Raw genomic sequence first — 22038 nt, 5'->3', positions numbered from 1 at the left:
AACATATACTCATGACAAATAGTGATAAAAATAGTAACTTTCTATTTCCCCTTAAAAGTTATCCTAAGCACAAAATGAAAGAGAGACCCACAACCAAAACAAAAAGAATAATGAATCCCCTTTATAGAGAAACAGAACAGGGGTAGTAACTAAAGAGAACTAACTAAACTTTTCTTAAAATAAAGAAGTTAGCTGCATTTGCAGAATATGCTTAATATATGTATCTATCTCTCTCTATATAGATATATAAATATGTATATATCTATATATACAGAGAGAGAGATAGAAAATATATCTATAAAGTTAGCAGTGTGCTATAACTTTGAAAATGGAAAACACAAGCCATCTCTTTTGTGATACCTCAGCCTATAACCCAAATTATAGCACAGTTTTCTATAAAACCAAGTCTTAATTCAATGAGAAAGTAGCACATGATGTCTGGGTCACTACTGCAGCAGAGGCCATGTCTTGCTAGACAGGGTTCCCAGGGGAGTATGACTGATGAACTCTTCCGGGGCAGGTAACCGTCCGGTACTATGCTAGCTATCAGTAGAAATGGAGCCTTCAAGTGAGCACCAGCTTGATCTCATATTCTAGGATTGGAAATGTGGTGACTCTGGAGGGTAACTAAGAGTTAATGGCTAGAATATTTGGGAGTGGGTGGGGGTGTCCTGCAGGACCCCAGACGCCAACAACTCCAAAAGAAGCAGCCTAATCCTGGCATTGGGCTCATTTGTTAGCTAGTTAGGATACAAGGCAGGGATTCCATTTTAACTATGTGTTCTTGTGTGTTAAAATGCAACCACACACCACACCCAGGTGTGTTTTCTGAAAGGTCTTTAAATGTTATTCCCTCTCCCCTACTATCCCTCTACTCCCAACCCATCTAACACTTCCTGTTTCCTTATTCCCTTTTAACCCTTTACATCAATGGATGTTATCTCCACTCGCTCTAAAGTGCCTCCCCCAAAGCCTCTGAGTAATTTCCTGACCTCTATGGGCATTCCAAATGAAACACACATATCTGATATTAAAGCTAGCATCCATGAAGTTTGTCTTTCTGGGTCTGGGTTATCTAACTCGGAATAACTATTTCAGTTTGCATCCACTTACCTGCAAATTTCATTTTCTTAATGGCTATATAATATTCCATTGGGCAAATATGCCACAATTTTTACTGTTCATTTTTCAGCTGATTATTAGCTAGATTGTTTCCATTTCCTGACTATTGTAAGTACGGGTGCTGCTATGTATTACAATGCTAAATACAAGGCCCCAAGATCTGGTTGCCCTCCATCAATGACAAGGAGACACTTCATGTACACTAAGTGATGTTATAGAACACTACTCCCCAAGTTAATTGGTCAATAAAAAGCTAAAGAGATAGGTGGAGTTTCAGTTACCTGACTGAAGGTTGTAGGTAGAGACCGGGGTGGAGAAATGGGAGGGTCCAAGAGAGGAAAAAGCCACTATGAAAAGAGGTGGACCATGAGAGCACATGGCCAGGAGAAACAGCAAGTAGTAACAAAGGACATATGGCTGGGATGTAAGTGAGAATAGCCCAAAACCTGCCCAATCTAAGCTCACAGCTTGTAAATAAAATACCTAGACGGTGTGGCTTTTTTATGGGCTGGCTGGAATATTTAACTCACTTTGCAACAACGGGTATGAATGAGCAGGCAGCTCTAAAGCAGGCTACGGAGTCCTTTGAGTATATACCTATGAGGGCTAAACTGACTGTCAACCTGACTACATTCAAAATCAACTGAACCCATGCAGCTAGACATACTTGCAGGGGATTTCCCTGATTCATCATTTGAGATAAAAAGACCCACTGTAAATTGGGGTCATACCTTCTGGTGGCAGCCAACATGAAAGGACACACACAAAAAAGACTTGCATTTTTGCTTGCTAGCCCTTACTCTCACAGACAAGTTCATCTAATCTACTGCTAAAGCAGATCATATCAGAACATAAGGATTCCAATAAACAACTGAGGAAGACAGCCTTAGGAACTGAATAAATAACTACTGGATTCTTGGCCGTTCCACCAGAAATTAGCCTTTGTGGGACTGACTGAACTACTGTAAGCTTGTAAACCACTGTAAAAAATTAATTTTTATATAAACAAATATCCCCTACACATACACACACACCACCTTTTTCATTCTATCAGTTCTATTTCTATACAGAATCCTACCTAGCATATCGGAAAAACAGTGTATATAGCTAGGTCATCTGGTAGATCTAGGTAATGCATACCTAGCACATCATTAGGCTAAGAAACTATGGGTAGATGGGTTATAGGCCTTAGTCTTAGAAGAGACCGTACTACTAATTTTTCTACTAAATGGATATAGTATATATAAAACCAATCCCTAGAGACTTATTGTGTAATAGCCATAGATCAGTGTGACTCTCAACCATCAGTAGAGAAGCTTCTATTTGCAGTTAATGGTGATTAACATAAAGACACGCACACACCTGGCCAAGATGTAGAGAGAAAGAGACAAGACAGTAGAAAGCTCAGGCCTAATAGGAGCATATATACTGCACCCCGTCCAAAGGATAGATCATGTGAAAGAGCAGATGGGAAGAGTTTATGAGCCAGAGGTGGTGGAAGGCTACAAAGAAGACACTGCAGGGAAGAAGCACATGTCAACTACAGTGGTTGTGACAACACACAGTCTGTGCAAGCCCAAGCCAGATGAAATCCCAGAATGGAGAAAGGAGTACTCAATCCTATCACTAGCTGTGGAGCTATTGGTAACTGATAGCTGCTGTAAAAAGGAGAGGCAAGTTTCTCTAAGAGTATAGAGAAAGACCACAAACTAAGGGTATTTGGGCAACACAAACTGGTCTTGAAGAGTTTGTTTAAAGAAAAAAAGGTGGCAGGAACAAAACTGGGTGGGCAGGGAAAAGGGGATTTGAACCTGGGAAATACTGGGGAAGAGGTGAATACAATTAAAATATATTGCATAAAACCTCAAAGAAACAAAATCTTTGAGCTACAATTTGTCCTGCCTACAAGATGTGCAGGGGTAAACATGGAGCATCAACTGAAGGAATGGCTAACCAATGACTGGTCCAGCTTGAGACTCATGCCATTGGAGGGAGCCCACCCCTGACACTATCACATTATTCTGCTATGCTTGCAGACAGGAACCTAGCACAAACATCACAGAGGCTTCACCCAGCAATTGACAAAAACAGATGCAAGGTCCCACAGCCAAACATTAGGTAAAGCTTAAGGAATCCTATGCAAGAGGGAGAAGAAAGGATTGTAGGAGTCAAAAGGGTTAAGGACACCATAAGAAAACCTACAGAATCAACTAACCTGAGCACATGGGGTCTCACAGAGACTAAACTGCCAACCAGGAAGCCTGCATGGGACTGAACTAGGCCCTCTGTGTATATGTAACATTGTGCAGCTGGGCCTTCAGCTGGGACTCCAAACGTGGGGAGCTGGGACTGTCTGACTACACTGCTTGCCTTTCAACCCCTTTCCCTAACTGGGTTGCCTCACTAACCTCAATAGAAGATGAGCCTGGTCCTACTGCAACTGATATGCCAAAGCTGGCTGGTATCATTTGCTGAGAAGGGAAGAGGTATGGATGGGGAGCAGGGAGATGAATAACAGAGCAGAAGGGAGGAGAAACTGCAGTCAGGACTACAAAAAATTAATTATAACAAAAGCTCTAACAGAATATAAATTTAAAAATAAAAAAGAAACTCAAATCTACCAAGTAAAGGGTATAGGTAGCAAATGATCCTCTTTCCTGAGGTAGTTCTGTGCCCCAATCTCACAGTACTGTTTTTGAAGGAGAAACCAAAACACTAAGAATTTCACCTAGAGCATCAGTTGTTAAAGACTACAGACACATTTTTCACGCTCACTTGCCTCAGAAATTTCTGTGACGCTATGAGAATACAGTACAACTCTACACAGAATAAACTGTTTCTTTCCATAATAAACATTAAGAACTTACCTCCCATAATCGAAGTATATCCAGAAAACTAAATTCCCTTTTAAATCTGATTAAAAGCCATCTGAAGCAAAAATATAGATATCCAGAGTCCTGGGATTCTATACAAAAGAAAAAATACATGGTTTATTCTTATGCTAATATGTCAGAATCAAGGAACCTTCCTCAAACTCAAATTTATCTACTCAGTCTATGTTACTAGAAGCCTTATATGTCTGACTACAGTTGATCAGCTCATGATAGCTGTATGAAGACAAAAACCATACAAAGTAATCTTAACACTTCTACTCTTTCAAAGAACTCAGGCAATAGCCATGGAGCATTTCTGTCTTTAAAGGCTGCTTTATGGGCATGGAGAGACTGCTCAGCAATTATAAGCACCTGCTGCTCTTACAGAGGACCTGGGTTCAATTCCCAAAACCTACAAAGTGGCTCATTACCACCCATAACTCCAGCTCCAGGGAATCAGACAGGCACAGACTTAGTACATACAGATATTTGCAATCCAAACATTCATACACAAATAGTTGTTTTAGGTTGAAAAAGTTCTTACATTCTTAGAGGTGTGAACCTACAGCCTGCTGTGAATGGTTGCCTTCACTCAACTTACCTAAGTAGCTACAGAAGCCACTGTCCAGTAGCCTGAGTAAGGTGCTCAACTGGACCAACTGGGTCTTCATGCCTTGCATTTGTTCTTCAAAGTTTTGGTGCTTTAAAAGAAAATAATTATCATACAATATTAATAAATTATTTCAAAATACATGATCATTGACAACTAAAAAGTATAATCTAAGGATAAATGCTGGCCCTGTACTGCACTGGTTATGCTAAATAAAAACAAGTAAATGAAAACCAAAAAAAAAAAAACTAAGACAAAAAAAAAAAAAAAAACTTTTGGTCTAAAACCAGGTTTATTTCTTATCTGTATTTATTTGATTTAGATTTATAAAAAAAAAAAAAATACAGGAACAGCAGCAGCAGACTGACCAATAGCCTACTGTCTTCCTTATGCTACATAATCATTTAGAAAAGTTCTGGGACATAAACAGTTACCAAGTTTTGTCCATTATTAACTATTCCTTCAAATAAGAATATGGAACAAAACTAACTTTAGATTTAAAACAAACCTTACTTTAAAGAACTAATTGCCTTTTAGGTTTCCTAAGGACAGGGACTGTGGGAGTCAAAGCCGTGCTCATGACTACAGGAAACAACCCGTCCTGCAGTACTCGCTCTCAAGCACAAAGGCTGTGGCCTACACTGTTGCAGATTCAATACAGAGCAGATATGGAAATTTGTGTTGTATTAAACAAAACATTCTGAAATGCCATTGGAAAAAAACATAAGGTATATGTGAGGTTACACTAGGCTTCTATCTATATGATTGAATAGTCCACAAAGAAACAGTTCCTGGAAGTGAAAAGCTTGATAATGGATGTGGTTAGTGTTCAAGGTTGAGTAGGTTCCCTGTCACACAGAGACAAGTGGCCAAAAGGCCCTAAAACAAATACTCTCAAAACCGTCTCAGGCATTCTGACCCTTTAACTCGGATGTCTCAACTTGGCAAGAGTGAAGAAAGAGCCTCAGACAAACTTTTCACACTCTCCCTTCAGTTTCTCAATAGTACTTTAGCAAGACTCTCAATTTAGAAGCCATTCTTGGTGTAAAATCTTCCCTTCAGTGAACTAAGGAATCAGTTTAATAAATAAACTCGAGCTTCTGGAGTGTAGTTCTCCTCAGTTACCCGACAGCTATTGGGAAGGACAAAAATCATTCACCAAACCACACGAAATAAAGCATCTAGAAATTGGTAGAGTCCACTTGAAAAGAATACTCATTCCTGAAGAAGAAACTTAACTGGATCTTGGGAACAGAGAAAAGAGAGGAAGACCTAGAAGGAAATAGACGACGACCTCAGTAAAGCTCATATGTCACTCCCAGTTTGCAAACATTCCGTGAAACACGCTCATGCCTTGAACCACGTATTAAATGTGCAGATATCGCTAAAGTAACAATGCGAGCGTTAGGTTCAACAAGTACAAAAATGTTAAAAATAAAAACCCTCAATTTGAATAAAGCCATCAAAGACAAGGAGTCAAGAAATGACAGTGAGTTAGTTAACGTACAGGAAGCAATGGTCATAGAGCACAACCAGGCTTGTCTTTCTTGTATTTTTGGTTGTGAGCCAGGCATTTAACAGCTGAGCCATCTGTCCAGCCGCAGGCTTGTCTTTCTGACTGCCACTCACTGCCTTCCACAGGAACACATTTTATAAAAACAGTAGTAAGCCTAAAAAGGAGATTTTTTTTTTAAAGAATAAAAGCTGGATCACTAGATCCTCCTCTATGGAAAAGCATAAGACATTTACTGTAAAATAGTAAGAAACTGAAACTTAATAGAAAAAACTGAAACTTTTTAGTAAACAAAAATGAGAAAGACTAAATTATAGGTTATAGAATATTCTCAATGTATAAGACCTAAATACATGCACATATATTAATATTGCTGAAAATTATTACAAATAAAATATGCACAGTACGTTCATCACATTAATTGGAGATATATACCCAAAGTACAACTAGAGACTGGGGAAAAATTCATGTATTTATTCTACAAAGCTCTGATGAACCACTTCACACAGAGCATCAGGAAAATTCTACCTACAAACTAACCAAATACTTGAGCCCTTTTCAGGGAGCACAGTGGTACTAGTGAAAAAAGGATAAACAACACCATCAGAGGACAGCTTTTATGAGATCATCATTAGTCGTACAGACCTTTCATAACAAATGCCTCAGGTCTCTAGAGCACTTGGGAGAAACTGGAACTAAGAAGGTAGGAAAACCAATCAATCAATTGATCACAAAGGCAGGGAGATGGCTCTATGACTAAGTTACCTTTCCCAATGATCCAAAGGCAATTCGAAGCAATGAACTAACTTAAACATGCACCAACTTAACAGTATAAACAATAAGAATATTTAAAAACTATAAATTTTATCAAGTCCATATGGAAAAGAAGAACTAAGAGCGGTAAGGATAGATTCAAAATATAGACAAGACTCAAGGAAACACACAAAATACACAAGAAAGCCAAGTACAGAACCAAGAAAACGTTCTCTGCAGTCTGTCTCCTGAAGCCTTGAGTTAAAGTAAAGCACAGACAACTCCTGCAGGGGACTGCACGGCAGAGTCGTCACGCCATGTCAGCAAGTCAGTGCAGCATGTGCCACAAAGACTTAGTGTCAAGTTTATTTGTTGTATTTTGAAACAATGTAGTGACCAACTCATACCCCACCACACCCTCTCACCTACCCTAATTCATTTTCTAAGCGCTTGAGTTAATCTGTTAATCATGGCTCTGTACTAATGTCTCAGAGATACAGTAACAATGACTGATAAAGCACTGTGTGCCAATATGTATCTTTAGACACTGTTTGTGACGGCATTCTTCCTGGGAATAGATTGCTAAGAAAGTGCACCAAAGAGCTCATGTGGAGAAAAGTCAGGTATTATAATGACAAGATTCAAGATAGTCACTGAAGGTCAGTAGACTGCTTAGTATGGTGCTAAGCTTTGTTTCTAAAACTAGTATGAAGTTCACAAAACTGAATTCATCCACTCATCAATTTTCTATGGTGGCATGCATGGCTCTCTGACAGAACAGAAGCATGTGCTGATCCCAATAATTACACTACCAACAGCTATTATCCATTTTCGTATTAAAACAAGATTATGCAGTAAACATTTCAAGCTCCATCCTAGTAGCTAAATATTAGAATCAATCTTATGTACTAATACAATCAAACTTTCCAGAGTCAGTCTGAGTATAGGAAAGAATCCCTCTGCTTACCATCTGGTCCATGTAAGAGGCAAAGCACCAAAAGGCATCCACCTCATTTTCCATCACATACAAAAGGGGGGAAAGTAAGTCGCTCATTCCTTGTACATATCCTAAAAAGAAGATGAGAAAAGTCTCAGAAAACCTCAATTTTATTAATCCCTTTGTGCATATCACCATCATGTAGCTGAAAATTCCTTTTCTTTGAAACTAAAAACTGATAAAAAAAATGTTAATCTAGTTTCTGCATGGCATGGTACATATCCAGAATGTGCTTTAATGCAGACATCGGCCATCAGAGACAGGCGCCTCTCATCAACTGAGAGAGACTATCACAGAAACCCTCACCTTGGTCAGAGGACAACTATATATATATTTCCTATGGAGGACAACTGACCGTCGAGGTACTCATCCCAAGCAGTACATCTACAACACAATTCCTTATGGTTAAGGCTCAAAGCCAGAGGACCAGGGACTCTGCTGCAAGATTTTGTCTTCTAGATACAACAGGGAACCTAAGCTCATGAAATCTCAACAATACGGCTATCACACAAGATCTCAACCAGGACAGCAGTAGCAGCTGACATACTGAAAAAGGCAGTATCACAGGACCCCATCCCTAGACAACCGGCAACTGACTGAGAGATGGAGGCTACTTTTCCAGGGACTCTTTCCTCCACACACATATACATGCAGACAACACTGAATGGACCCAGGCTGTGTTTATGTATTCACTCATTCAATATATCTCTATATACACATATGCACACATATATAGTATAATTAAGGAAAAATAGGCCATGATTTTTAGAGGGAGCAAGGTGGGAACAGAGGATTGGAGTGAGCAGAGGGAAGGGAAATGGCATAATATCTTAATGAAAAATAGTTTTTTAAAAAGATGTACAAAAGCATCATATGAAAGAGATGAAGAAATAACCTGGAAGAAAGTGAAATGACTCAAATAGGCACTGAAAAGGAAATAGGCAGGCAAAGAAAACCTTCAAGAAAAATTACTGAAATACCAGAAAGAAAACTCCCAAGGCCAGAGTGAGCAGGGGCAGCGTACCACAAACACACTGGCAAAGCAGAACTGGAAAAGGTCACCGCCTCAGCATGCACCACACTGGCTAACTCCCACAAACAACCAGAAAACCTTTAAATAGTAATCACCCAGTGCTTTTCCTTTTCCCTTGGTATTGACTGACCAAGGCTAGCAACGGTAATTCATCTTATTAGTATCCTAGCAGCTAAAGCTGTCTCTTAAACAACCTTTTCTTTGATAGCATAGTTACTTCTCAGTTATGACCCTACAGTACTTGATTATCTGAACAAGTAGTTCACATATGCCACAGAAGAGCTGGCCCAGCCCCTCACAAGCTGCAGCACTTGGGAGAGTAAGCCCTGTGCCTCAACTGGGCAGCACAGAGGAGCTGGCTCTGAAGGCATGGGAGCACATGAGCCAGCCCCAAGGGCCTGAGAGCTGACCCTGCCTTCTGCAAGTGGTAGCACTGTGTGGCCTAGCCAGAACAGTGCTGAGAACGCTCCCTGGTGGTGCAGATAAGGGAGAGCCTGGCAGGCTGTCCACTCAGCTGCCACCCAGGACCAGATCGAGTTGGCCCATCCCAAATCATCATTTTTGAACTGTTGGGGCCTGTGAAAGAGCCAGTCCTGGTGATCCAAACATGCAGGATCTCCACGATATAGGCAACAACAGGATAACTGAGGAGTCTCAGTGAGGATCCATTATTGATGGGGTCAAAAAAGCCAGAGCCCTGAACACCAACTCACTGCAATGAACATTTCAAGTGAAGCCATGTAGACAGCAGGGTGGACCCTGAGACTGTAACATACTGCAGCTTCCATGACAAGATGCTGTGTGTGTGTGTGTGTGTGTGTGTGTGTGTGTGTGAGAGAGAGAGAGAGAGAGAGAGAGAGAGAGAGAGAGAGAGAGAGAGAGAGAGAGATTGGAGATCTGTTTGCCAGAGCAAACTGCAAATCCAAGAGAACAAGAAGTGTGAAGTGTGTGTGTGTGTGTGTGTGTGTGTGTGTGTGTGTGTTTGGAGAAGTGTTTACCAGAGCAAAGAGCAGATCCAAGAGGACCAAGAAATGAGACTATGGTGCATGAGGTGAAAAATTATAATGTAAAAAAGAAAATTTATTTTTTAAAAAAATCACACTTTTTCCTTAAAAAACAAGGTGTTATTTTTGCTTTTCACATAGAAGTTTTTTTAAAAAGATTTATTTATTATAATTACATTGTAGCTGTCTTCAGACACACCAGAAGAGGGCATCAGATCTCATTACAGGTGGTTATGAGCCACCATGTGGTTGTGGGATTTGAACTCAGGACCTCTGGAAGTCTCTTAACCACTGTCTCCAGCCCAAGTTTCTTTACTTCTACTCTATAAGTTCCTCAATATTCTAGTTATAAGTGGATTTTCAGACACCAGATTATCTTGCAAACCATATTCCTGGCAGAGTGCAAAACCACATGTGGACTCCGATCTCAGAACTAAAGGGGAGACAGTGAATGCATGCCACCTGCTCAAGCAACAGTCCTACTCTACAGCGCTAGCATGTGACAACGGCAACGGATTGCAGTGCTCCCAGCCTTCCTAATGCTGTGACTAATACAGTGTCTCACGCTGTAACTTCGCTACTGTTATGAATCGTAACGTACGGATCTGAAATGTGGGGTGATACACAGGCCCTCCATAGGCTGAGCGCTGCTGGCATAAAGGCAAGCATGCAAGTCAACAATGAAGATTAGAGTCCCTAACCCTGGATCAATTATTTTCTTCTTATTCAACCTTGAATCACCTTCTGAACCAATAAACTGATAAAGTAGGACTGACAGCCTCACTTCACAAAAGGCTATTATTATAAATTTAAAATTAAAACTTTATAACCTGAAAGTCATTCCATATACTTGCAATTATTCAGTATGAAGCTCAGTATAGAATGGCAGAAAGGATTGGCTCTACTTTTGTATTTTAATTAGAGCTCTCTAATTTTCAGTACACTGCCATTGAAGAGGCTGACGCCTTGAGAACCACAACCAAGGGCATTACCAGAATACAAACAATGAAGAGAATGTTATTTATAACTCGAAGTTCTTTTGAGCTTAAAAATATGCTGAGTATCCAATCAACTACTCCAAAAGATACCCAATGCTCTACTTACATAAACTGGAACACACTATTTCTGATAGTCTCTATCTGGGAGCCACTCAAATGGAAGTAACTCAGGAATGAGCATTACCTGCTATTTATACTTAGCTGATGGTTAAAGAAAGAACCAGCTCAAGTTCTGTCACTGCTTAAAAATACTGATTCCTTAATGCCCAGCATGATGGCATATGCGCTTGATCCCAGTATTTAGGAAGCAAAGGATGGTTGGATCACTAAAAGGCTAAGGTTAACCTGATCTACATATCAAGTTCCAAGCCAGGCAGAACCTGCACAATAAGACACTCAAAACAAAACCAATGTTGTTTTGGTGTAATCTATGTCATGGTGTGCCCCACCCCCACCCCAACCTGCAGTGTCCCTTCCTCTGGCGGTTTGAAATGGAAAGCCCCCACAGACCCATGTGTTTGAGTGCTTGGCCCACACTATTATAAGAAGTATGGTCTTGCTAGAAGTGTGTTACTGTGGGAGAGGGCTTTGAGGTTTCCTATGCTCAAGCTACATCCAATGTGACACAATCTCTGTCTGCTGCCTTCGGATCAAGATATAGAACTCTTGGCTGCTCCAGCACCAAGTCTGCCTGTGTACCGCCATGCTCCTAACCATGGTGATAATGGACTGAACCTTAGAACCTGTAAGCCAGCCCCTGTTAAATGTCTGCCTTTATAAGAGTTGCCTTGGTCATGATGTCTCTTCACAGCAATGAAAGCCTAACCAGTCCTAATAACTCCTTTTTGGTAGGATGCACAGAATAATCCTCACTACTCCTGAGGGTTGCAATCACTTTTTCTCCAAAACGATAAAAGCGTAAACAATGGTTCTCAAAATATCTCCACATATTTTAATGTTTTTTTAATTTTAAGATATTCCTAACCTTCAAGAAATAACTAACAGCTCCATTTATTACATACTTATTCCAAATAGTTCATCAAGGGCTGAAAGTTTCAGGTTTTGATGTATTTCGGCTTTGCAGATTAGGGGTAAGTGTAGTCTATGTACACACTCAACATCCAAAGTTTGCTGTGAGGGAGAACTGGCTCCATCTGCACCCCACTGGTGACTAGCATGGACTCAGCTCATCTGGCTGGATTCAGCAGGGAGGCTGGCGACTCCCTCCCTCACCACTCTGCAAACAGTGGAGACGGTTCGTTCTCCAGTCCAGGGAATCTGAGCATCTTTACTCCCCTGCCTCTAGATAAGCTCTCAAATCCAAAACGCTAAGGAACAGAATCCCCCTACTTCAAAGCATTCAGGTGAGATGTACCTAACCTCAGCTTGTGTTTCTGTCCTCTGAATAATAGTGTACCTCTCAAGCATTGCCCCGGTTCTCGAAACTTCTCAAAGCTAGAAATTAATAGAACATCACCATCTTCACCTATGTCCCTTAGTTTTACATACATTCACTTACCACAGCAAGACCAAACAATAAAAAGGCCTTAAAAGTAAGTACCTTCATCAAAATAAGTACAGCAAGCTATGGTCAAACCCCTAAAACTATCTCAGCGGATACAGTAATGTCCTGAAGTTATCACTATGATTCTCTCAAAAAATTAAAATAATTCTACAGTACCCATGACAGCTGTGCAACCTGGGGGTTCTCCTGTGGAGTCAGAGCCTTACAGCTTCTAAAGCAATTACCACTTCAAGTCAGCTTATAAAATTCTAAAGCAAGCACACGGGGACTGTATTTAAATCAAGACACAGGGAACTCACCTAAATCAAAGTCATACATGCAGTAGGTCATCAAAATGTCGTGGAGCAGAATCAGCCCTGGGTTATCTTGGCCTTCATAAAACTTGTTTGTTCGATCTGTCCTGTTGACATCTTTCTCTAAAGAAAATCACACATTAAAAAAATAGATTATTAAATAAAGCTTTATCTAACAAACACAAAAGTTCTCATTAATTTTACTCCTTGTCCAGCTTTAATTAGTGAAATAAAAATTCCCGGAGGACCAATTCCCATAAAAAGTTATCCTTTGATCTCCACATGTGGCGTTCTTGGGCACTGCACAGAACCTCCTCCATCACCTGTCTGCCGCTCCGATGTCCCCATCTGTTGAGAGGTCTGCAAACCTGCATGTGCTGTGTCCAGTCCTTTCCTGCTGCTCCTAAACTCGGGCTCATCTTGTCACACCCACCAACCCACAAAGCATTGCTTAAAATCACACTGATCATCTCAGCACTGCCCACACTTGTCTTCTCCTGAACCACGTTCCTTTCCGTGACTGACACTGAACACCAATTCTACTGACACCATTCTAGCCACGGTGGTGGTCCTGGCTCCTCTCTAAACCTTCAGGGTCCCTGAACACTAAGTCTAGACTGTGCCGTCTCCTCTACCCGAGTCCCCTCACCTCGGAGTTGCAGGACACATCCCACAGCTGCTTCAGACTCCACAGAGGCCCCCCCACATCACGCAGCCATCGCCCCTCCTCTGGACTAGAGCTGCCTCATCAGCCGTCCTCCCACTGCTGCCGCCCCTCTAGAACTATTCTGCAAGCATCACCAACATGTGCTGATAAACCACAGACTCAGCTCAAGTTACTCTTTGGCTCGAAAATCTTCTCATTTGAGTAACTGTTAAGCTTAAGCACCTGGTCTCTCTAGTCAAGAAAATGATTCATCCTATTTTGCTGAATATTCAATACATCAAAGTCTTGTAAATTCTATCAAAAGGGCCCTCTAACTGCGCTACCACCATCTGTTAGACCTCTACCTCCTACTAACCAAGCTTCTTTAATCCTGCTCATATCTTACATGACTTTTAGTCCTACTTACAACTTAATATGGTCCATTTTCACATAGCAGAAAAAAACAAATATAACTAATACACTCTTACAATAATCCAACAGTTTTCTATTACACTTTAATCCATCTTATGATCCACAAAACCTACAGCCTCCTGTGCAGAGGTGTGTATGCATGAATACATGTCTGCAGGTATACATGGGGCATGAACATCCGTGACCCCAAAGTTTTTTGTTTTTTTTTTTTTTTTACTGTTCCATCAAGCCCTTTTAGGAAGCAGTGATTCTCACTGAACCCAGGCCTCACTAAATGGCAAGACCAGCTGAGTGAGCCCTGGTGAACCACCTATCGTGCATGCATTAAAAGCCACTAGACTCCTTAGACAGATTAAACAGATCAGTAACCTTTATTTTCCACTAAAAATGAGCAAACTGAACAAAAACACTTCTCAGTTCAAACCATACAGATTTAAGCTAAGTGAGAGGCAAAGACAAGAGGATCAGCAGGAGTTCAAGGCTATTCGGGAATGAGGCACAAAAATGAGAGCTGCTACAGCTTCAAATGTAATGGGAAGATAAGGTGTGTACTTAAAATGAGCCTTCAAATACTTACCAAGTTAGCACCTAGCCACCTTCCTAGAGGGGCAGGGAACACAGACCATCACCATTTCTCTACGAACAATGGAAACACTAGGTGCCTTCAGAAATCCTTAAACAACCCATGACAAAGAACCCCCAAGCTTTTTGTCTTAATCAGATAAAGGATTTACTTTGGGAAGGGGAATTACTATGGCCAACAGACAGCCACAGTTGTCTCAAAATCACAGGAAGTCCTGACTCATTATTACATTGACATTTCTACACATAACCTGTAGGGCTCTTTAAGATGAGAGTTTTGCTGTGTAGTTCTGGCTGGCCAAAATTACATATTATGTATTGTGTGTGTATGTGTGTGTGTGTGTGTGTGTGTGTGTATGTCTGTCTGTCTGTCTCTTATGAAACTAAATTCAAATCACGTTGCCTGCCTCCATTTTCCAAGTTCTGGAATTGCATATATACACCGCACACCCAGCTTAAATTACAGAGTTCTTTCTTCCACAGGTGGGTTGTAGTGGCTACAGTGATGACCTAAAAGAAAACCTATAAATCATCCATATAAAAATTCAATATAAAAATTTGAAACCAAGTTCTTATATACTATGCAAAGTCACACAAACAATGTGGAAAGAGAGTCAGTCTGGATTCCATGCTCATCCACCCTGTGACAATGGACAAGCCCTTCTCACTCTCTATGCTTCTGCCTTCTCATGTGTAACCCAACTGTGAGCCGAGACAGGCCAGGCAGCTCTGTATAGCACAACCTAAGCAGCCTTCAGTACTCAGATTTGACTTTTACCACAGGGCCAAGTGTCCCAGAACTACGTCTAAAGGTCTTAGTGCTAAAACTCAAGTATCTCTTTAGTCGTTCCCAGGTAAATATTCTATTTTCAAATTTGAAAATTCCCCACTTAAAAAATCAGTTAAAGTAAATAAAGCTTAGCATGGTGGTACACACCAGCACTTAGGAGGCAGAGGCAGGAGAATCTCACAGTTCAAAAACCAGTTGGGTCTACAAAACAAGCTCCAGGATAGCCAAAACTACAGAGACTCTGGAGAGACAGACAGACGGACAGAGAAAGAGGGAGATGTACGTTAAAGCTAACTATAATTATCTCCAGGTAGCAAAAACAAATTTTTATTTTCTTTTTGGCCACCTACAGTTTCTAATTGTTTGACAATAACATCACTTTCACCGGGAATTTAAAAAAAAAAAAAAAGTCTTTTAAAATGAGGAAGTAATCTTTTTTTCTTAATTCACATTTTGGAATGATAGTTCATCAGTACTTAAATATGCAAAGGCTAAACTGACAGGCCTGCTAGACCACACATAAATGTACTTTCCCACACACTCCCCAATTCAGATTTCTTTTGAGCAGCAATATAAATGGTATCATGTATGAAAACCTACCAATCAGACTTCTATAGTCTCTCAAGCGTGAGTTTCTCTTCTCTTGCACCTCACTGACAGACTTCCACTGCAGTTTCATTCTGAAGTACTCATCACTGTAGGAGACAATGTACAGCAGGGACAGCAATGAAGCTTGTGTTTGTGACACTGCTGACTTCAGTTGTCTATACATAGTGTATCAGAGTACTATGACTGTGGTGCTGAGTCTACAAACACGACAGCCAAGTGCTTAGACACATGTGAAGACAGGAAAACAGATGAGATGAACTTAAGCTGTCAGCATTTTAGCTATACCTTAAAACACTTCAGTTTTTTAAATGATTTCTAAATTTATTCCACTTATCAAATATTTGAGCCACTGAAGTTTTTAAATAAATATAAACAAAAATTCAAATAACTTTTTAAACCCAACTTTAAAAGTCGTTATCCTACTGTTTTTTACTAGAAAACTTGTTAATATAAAAAGAAATGCCCAAGATTTTTGACGTGCACATAATGGCTGAAATAGTTTAAAATCAAAGACTAAAACTCAGACATAAAAATACCTGGGAAATCAGCTGTATTTCTCTACAAGAAATAAAGATGCTTTCTTTTATGTGACCATTGTATGAACGCATGAAAATAATATAAAAATATAAACAGAAAATATACGTATAACCCAATTTCACAATTAAATTATAAGCCATTAGAAGTGGATCACACAGGCTGGAGTGACGGCTCTGAGGTTAAGGGCACTGGCTGCTCTTCCAGAGGTCCTGAGTTCAAATTCCACCAACTGCATGGTGGCTCATAACCATCTGTAATGAGATCTGATGCCCTCTTCTGGTGTGTCTAAAGACAGCTACAGTGTGCTTATATATAATAAATAAATCTTTAAAAAAAAAAAAGAAAAATGGATGATACTTTAACAGGTGTCTAAACAGTTGTCTGTATACAGAGCTAGCACAGGAGACTTGGGCATCCTACCATGTTTGCACAGTCACGGGCATAGATGCCTTCTAAATAAGTGTTTCTGCTTTGAAATAATTACATTGCTTCTAATTTTTAAATTGAAACAACAAAATCTAATTGTCCTCCCATTTCATGGTTTACTCCAAATCTTTGCATAAAAAAAAATTTATATGGGTGGGTCAGCTGAATTTCTCTGGTAAACATACAAAAGCATCATTTACTTACGTCTTTTGTTTTTGTAACTGAGTTCTTTCTTCTCTGGTACTATCCCAAGGAAAATAACCCAGGAGAAATTTCCATGCTTGCTTTCTTAATGAATGACTAAGACCCTAAAGAAAGTATTCATATTAATCACATTAGTTAAAAAGAAGAAAAAAAAAAAAAAAACAATACACTACATTCACAAAACTTAAATATAAGAAACATAGTACCTAGGTTTTATATCCCAAAAAAATTCAATGAATACTACCTTGTTTCTTGTGTCTAGACCCTCATGATGGTAAGTAGTTGCCAAACTGCCAAAAACAAGCACACAAGACTGTATATATACAGTGGACAGCAGGCCGAGGAGGAAAGTCAACCTTACTGGGTAGGACAATGCTATTCTTAAGAGGCTCCTCATGGAGCCCACACAACAAAATAAGAACAATTATCTTCTCTAGACTTATGGACACCGGCAAACTCAGCAGTCAGGGGCACAGTAAGCATCCCACTCAATACAGAAATTTTATCAACTTTCAAAGAAATGATCCAGTTTTCCTGCAAAAATATAAATAAACCAACAAATCCCTGATACAATGGCATCAGAGGCCATACCCCTCTGAATATCATCTGCTTCATGCTCTCTACGTTTAGGAGTCTGCCTTCAGAGTCCAGGCTTTTGGTCCATTCTTCCAGGGATACTGGTTCCCGCCTCTGAACAACAGGTCGCTCTCCCAGATCAATCTAGAACAGAAAGAGAAATATATGCACCGTACTTCTCATACATCTGTAAGTGAGGTCAAGGCATAAGTAAAAGCTCTTAAGTAACCATCTCTCAGTATGAGCTTTAATGCTCCTCTTACTTCCCAGTTTTAAATTAATGGGCTTTATTAGGCCCCTATATGGAGCAAATTCAGAAACTGCACTGACTCAAAGTACGTCATTAAAATACTTTGCCTTTACATCTTCAATTACATAAGTAAAAATCATTCAACATCAATTTTATGAAACCTTCAAATCAAATGGTACATTATTAAGAAGAGATAGAATATATAATTATTCTACTATCACACTCTAAAGTTAGCTTTTCTTACAAACTGAGGTTTGCAATTCAAGATTGATTCATGATTCACTCATTTCACTTGGCAGTTTCTACTGTTTTTATTCAATTAATAGACGCTGGTAATTTTAAAATACTAATTAAAGATAAAGCCTTTAATTAAGTTCTACAATTTGCAAATTTACAAATTTATGAACAAAACTTAAATTGCAGCAAACTCAAAAGCTAAATATAAAGACTTGCTTTCATTCAAGGCCCAAACGCATCTAACTTAGTAAAGCCTTGTAAGGCAGATAAAAGCCCTGAGTCCTGTCAGACTGCTTTTGGTACCTACACAGAAATGGGCAAATTATAAACAAACCTAACAGGCAATAGGCAAACTCAGCATTTCTTTCTTCTCTGCACTCCACAAAACAACTTCATTATTACCAAAAAGTCATCACAAAAGATGAAGCGTTAATTAGATAGTATATGAGAACAAATCAACAAACCAAGCTATTATGAGTGGGTTGCAGAAATCAGATATGAAAAAAGAGCTTTGTTTTCTGTAGTATTCACTAGGCATTCTCTACTATAATGTTAAGAATTAGATTATGTTAATCTCCACTCACTCTGGTGATGACTTCAAATCCTGGTTCTTCTTGCTGATTTATCTTTAGACCTGGAATAGCATCACTAAGAAAATCCGCCATTTCTGAAGGTGGTCGTTGATGTGTAGAGGGATCGCTGCCTCGCAAACTATCAAAAATGTAGTTTGTAACTTTGGAAAATCCTACCATGGTTGCTGTATAAGGATCCTTTTTAATTTTCTATGTAGTAGAAAACAAATATTAGCATTATTAATTTAAAAAAAAGGAACAAATTAGACCTTAAGTGCCAAAAAAAGCAAAGCTTTTAAAAGGAGGGAAATCAGAGCTAAACCAGAGTATTCTATGATCATCTTAGGGTTTTTTTCTAGAAAGAAAATTTAAATTTAAGCCATTTAGTTAAAACAGAATAACAAATTAACGCTACTGATTAAATTGCTGATCAACAAATGCTCTGCAGGCTTCTATCAATCTGCATACAGAATGTACACAGGGCTTACTCTCCAGTGGTGAATGGCCCACAACAGCTTTCTTCTGTCTAGCAGGCCTGCCTTCACAAAAAAAAAAAAAAATAATAATAATAATAATAAAAATAAAAAATATACACATGTATTTCTTGACGTGTGCACTACCACACTTAACACAAAATATTTGATAGATAAATTTAAAGCTCAGCTTGTTTAGATAAGAGCTAATGTTTTAATTGAATCATATTAGTTGCTCACATCAAAAACCATTTCTAGGGCAGAGCTGTCCTAAAAACAGCAAAAAGTCTTTATGTCTAAACCCTGCTAATTTACATTTACTAAAACAGCTGTTTATTAATTTCTCAGAGCTTTTTATTTGAAGAGAAGATCGTCCTACTCCTTTCTGAAGTCTCCATTTATGTTGTTAATCTTTACGCTGCCAAAGTCATGACAAAGTGCCAGCTCCCAGCAAGCACTCTGATAGCACACTAAGTCTACCTGAACACACTCTGAAGAACAGGACATCCTAATATCCACACTTTCTACTGAGAACTGAAACAAAAACTCAGGTGGCTTTTTTCTAAACTAATCATTAAGTTGAAATACCTTCTGTGATCCTATGAAGGAAAAGCATAATTAAAATCTGCTGCCTCATTTCAGCACTAGAAAAAAGGAGAGACCTGGCTCAATAGTAATTATTACTCTGCATACAGAGTACACGGTTCCAAGCTATAAACATCACATGTGCTCCTTCTGTGGGGTCTGAGAAGAGGACGAGGAACACAAACGACAGACTCAAACTGATACACAGATAAAGGATACATCTAAGGATTATGACAACATACTTGTATTAAGCCGTATGCTGGTTCATCAAGAAGATTTTCAAAAGACTGTGAAAGACTCTTATTCTGACAGTTAACAAGAAGTGTTCTACTATCTTGTGATGACCTGTAAGTAGAATGGACATTTTTAGAAATTACCACAAAACTTCAATTATCAATAGCTACTAGTGCATTAAAAACAAAACAAAAACCCTCCAGCCCTAGAAGTTTCCTAGTAAATATTTCCTATTAGCAAATACCTAGAACTATAAAACTTCACACAACAAACAGTTTCTCTCTGTGGCTCCAGCTCTCCCAGTCTGGCCTAGAACTCAAAAGATCCACCTGCCTCTGCCTCCCAAGCGCTGGAATTAAAGACGTGCACTACCACTGCCAGGCTTTTATTTTAACTTAATTGTTTGTATGTGCACTTTGCTTACACGTATGTATGTAGGACCCATATGTACCTGGTACCAAGAGGCTGAAAACTGTACTAAAGGTAGTTGTGGGTGGGCAGGTGCAGGTTCTGCGAACTGAGCCTGGGTCCTCTATAAGAATAGCAATTTCTCTTAAATTACTGAGCCATCTCTCCAATCAAAATATTAAATCTTAAAATGTAATGTAACAAACATTTTTATAATTTTATTCTAGGCAAAGCCAAGATGTTTATGTTATAATGAAACTGAATCCTTAGATAAAATTTACAATAGAAAAGTCTACTATATATGTCTATGCTATAAAAACAAATGAAACCAAACTGTAGGATTCAAGTATGTAATACATACAAGAAACGTACTTTGAAATGATTTCCAAATTTGTTCCACAGCTTGTTAGTATTACAATACAAAATGTTTAGAAATACATGATGTGAAGAAGGTTCTTTACTAATGATGCTAACCATAACTACACATGCATACATGCAAATGTGTATTCACGCACACATATAGATATATTTTCAGTGACCATACAGATCTAGTTTTCATATTAGACCTCTAAGCACAGGTCTTTTTCCACACTTCTTAGTAACCACAAAATAAACAATGTGCTTTCCAAACAAACATCTAATTCCACAGAATCAGACAAACTAACCAATCCTTTTCTATTGTTTTATGATCTAGTAAGTTAGCTATAATAAATCTATAAATGTTCTATGTTTAAAATAAAAACTAAATGTTTTCTGCTTCAATACACCTCTAGTTTATTACAAATGTTTGAGATAAGATCTTTAATAACAGTTATCTCCTCTTGATTCTAACATAACAGGATAAAGCAGAAATGCTAGAGTGGATATGAAATCCAAAACAGGATCTTTTCCAAACATGGTTATAAACACTGGATCCTTGAAAGAAAATAGAAGCTAATACACTGTGGCACAATCATGGGGCAGGGGGTAAGACAGGGGGCAATTAAAACATACTGCATTTTCATTCATTCTGTTTTTCTGAAACTAGGGCAGGTGATTAAAATGCAGAGTCATGGATTCTCTTATAGCAAGTCATGTTTACAATATAGGCCAACTTTTAAATATGCACCAGAAAAGCAGACAATATAGAAGTGTAGAAAATGTTCCTTCTAGCACAGTGTTTACTGGTATAGGGTTATTCTGTTTCTAACAATAAATTACATCAAGTCACTTAAAATCTTAATTAAAAATGAAAGGAACCATGCTGCCTGATCTGTAGGAAAGGAATAAAATGTGCCATCCTCAGCAACTGGAGTCAGACCGTCTACAGCTCCAAAGCTGTAGACCCCCAACTGACCACAGGAGTTGTAAATATATTACAAACTAGTAGCCACAAAATCTTTCCTAAGTAGTTCATTTTTAATACTGTACACTCCCTGATGGCTACTGCAGGTACCTCCTTGGGGAAATGAAGAAATGTTAAGGCTCAACTACTCTAAAAAAATGTCATCAACGTGTTAGAAAGCACCATGAACCAGGGAGAGAGCAGGTCTTAGGGTTTTACTGCTGTGAACAGACACCATGACCAAGCCAACTCTTATAAGAACATTTAATTGGGGCCGGCTTACAGGTTCAAAGGTTCAGTCCAGTATCATCAAGGCGGGAACATGGAAGCATTCAGGCAGACATGGTGCAGGAGGAGCTGAGAGTTCTATGTCTTCATCTGAAGGCTGCTAGTGGAAGACTGGCATCTAGGCAACTAGTGTGAGGGTCTTAA

At 39.1% G+C, this 22038-nt stretch overlaps 1 protein-coding gene across 1 annotated transcript in view; it reads right to left on the bottom strand.

The window, feature by feature from the left end:
- The window catches only part of TBC1D15 (TBC1 domain family member 15), a 50719-nt gene that overhangs the window by 5749 nt on the left and 22932 nt on the right, over window positions 1–22038 (bottom strand). The window contains exons 6-14 of the mRNA XM_080934952.1: window positions 19883–19985; window positions 18595–18792; window positions 17539–17667; window positions 16948–17051; window positions 15772–15866; window positions 12728–12844; window positions 7839–7939; window positions 4597–4696; window positions 3990–4087 (exon numbers count right to left, since the gene is read on the bottom strand). Coding sequence (XP_080791078.1) covers window positions 3990–4087; window positions 4597–4696; window positions 7839–7939; window positions 12728–12844; window positions 15772–15866; window positions 16948–17051; window positions 17539–17667; window positions 18595–18792; window positions 19883–19985 — 1045 coding nt within the window. The remainder of the gene's footprint in view (window positions 1–3989; window positions 4088–4596; window positions 4697–7838; window positions 7940–12727; window positions 12845–15771; window positions 15867–16947; window positions 17052–17538; window positions 17668–18594; window positions 18793–19882; window positions 19986–22038) is intronic.

Source organism: Micromys minutus (assembly GCF_963924665.1).
Source record: "Micromys minutus genome assembly, chromosome: 22".
NCBI lineage: Eukaryota > Metazoa > Chordata > Mammalia > Rodentia > Muridae > Micromys > Micromys minutus.
Note: the sequence above shows the minus strand (reverse complement) of the source record. Positions and strands in the feature narration are given on the sequence as shown.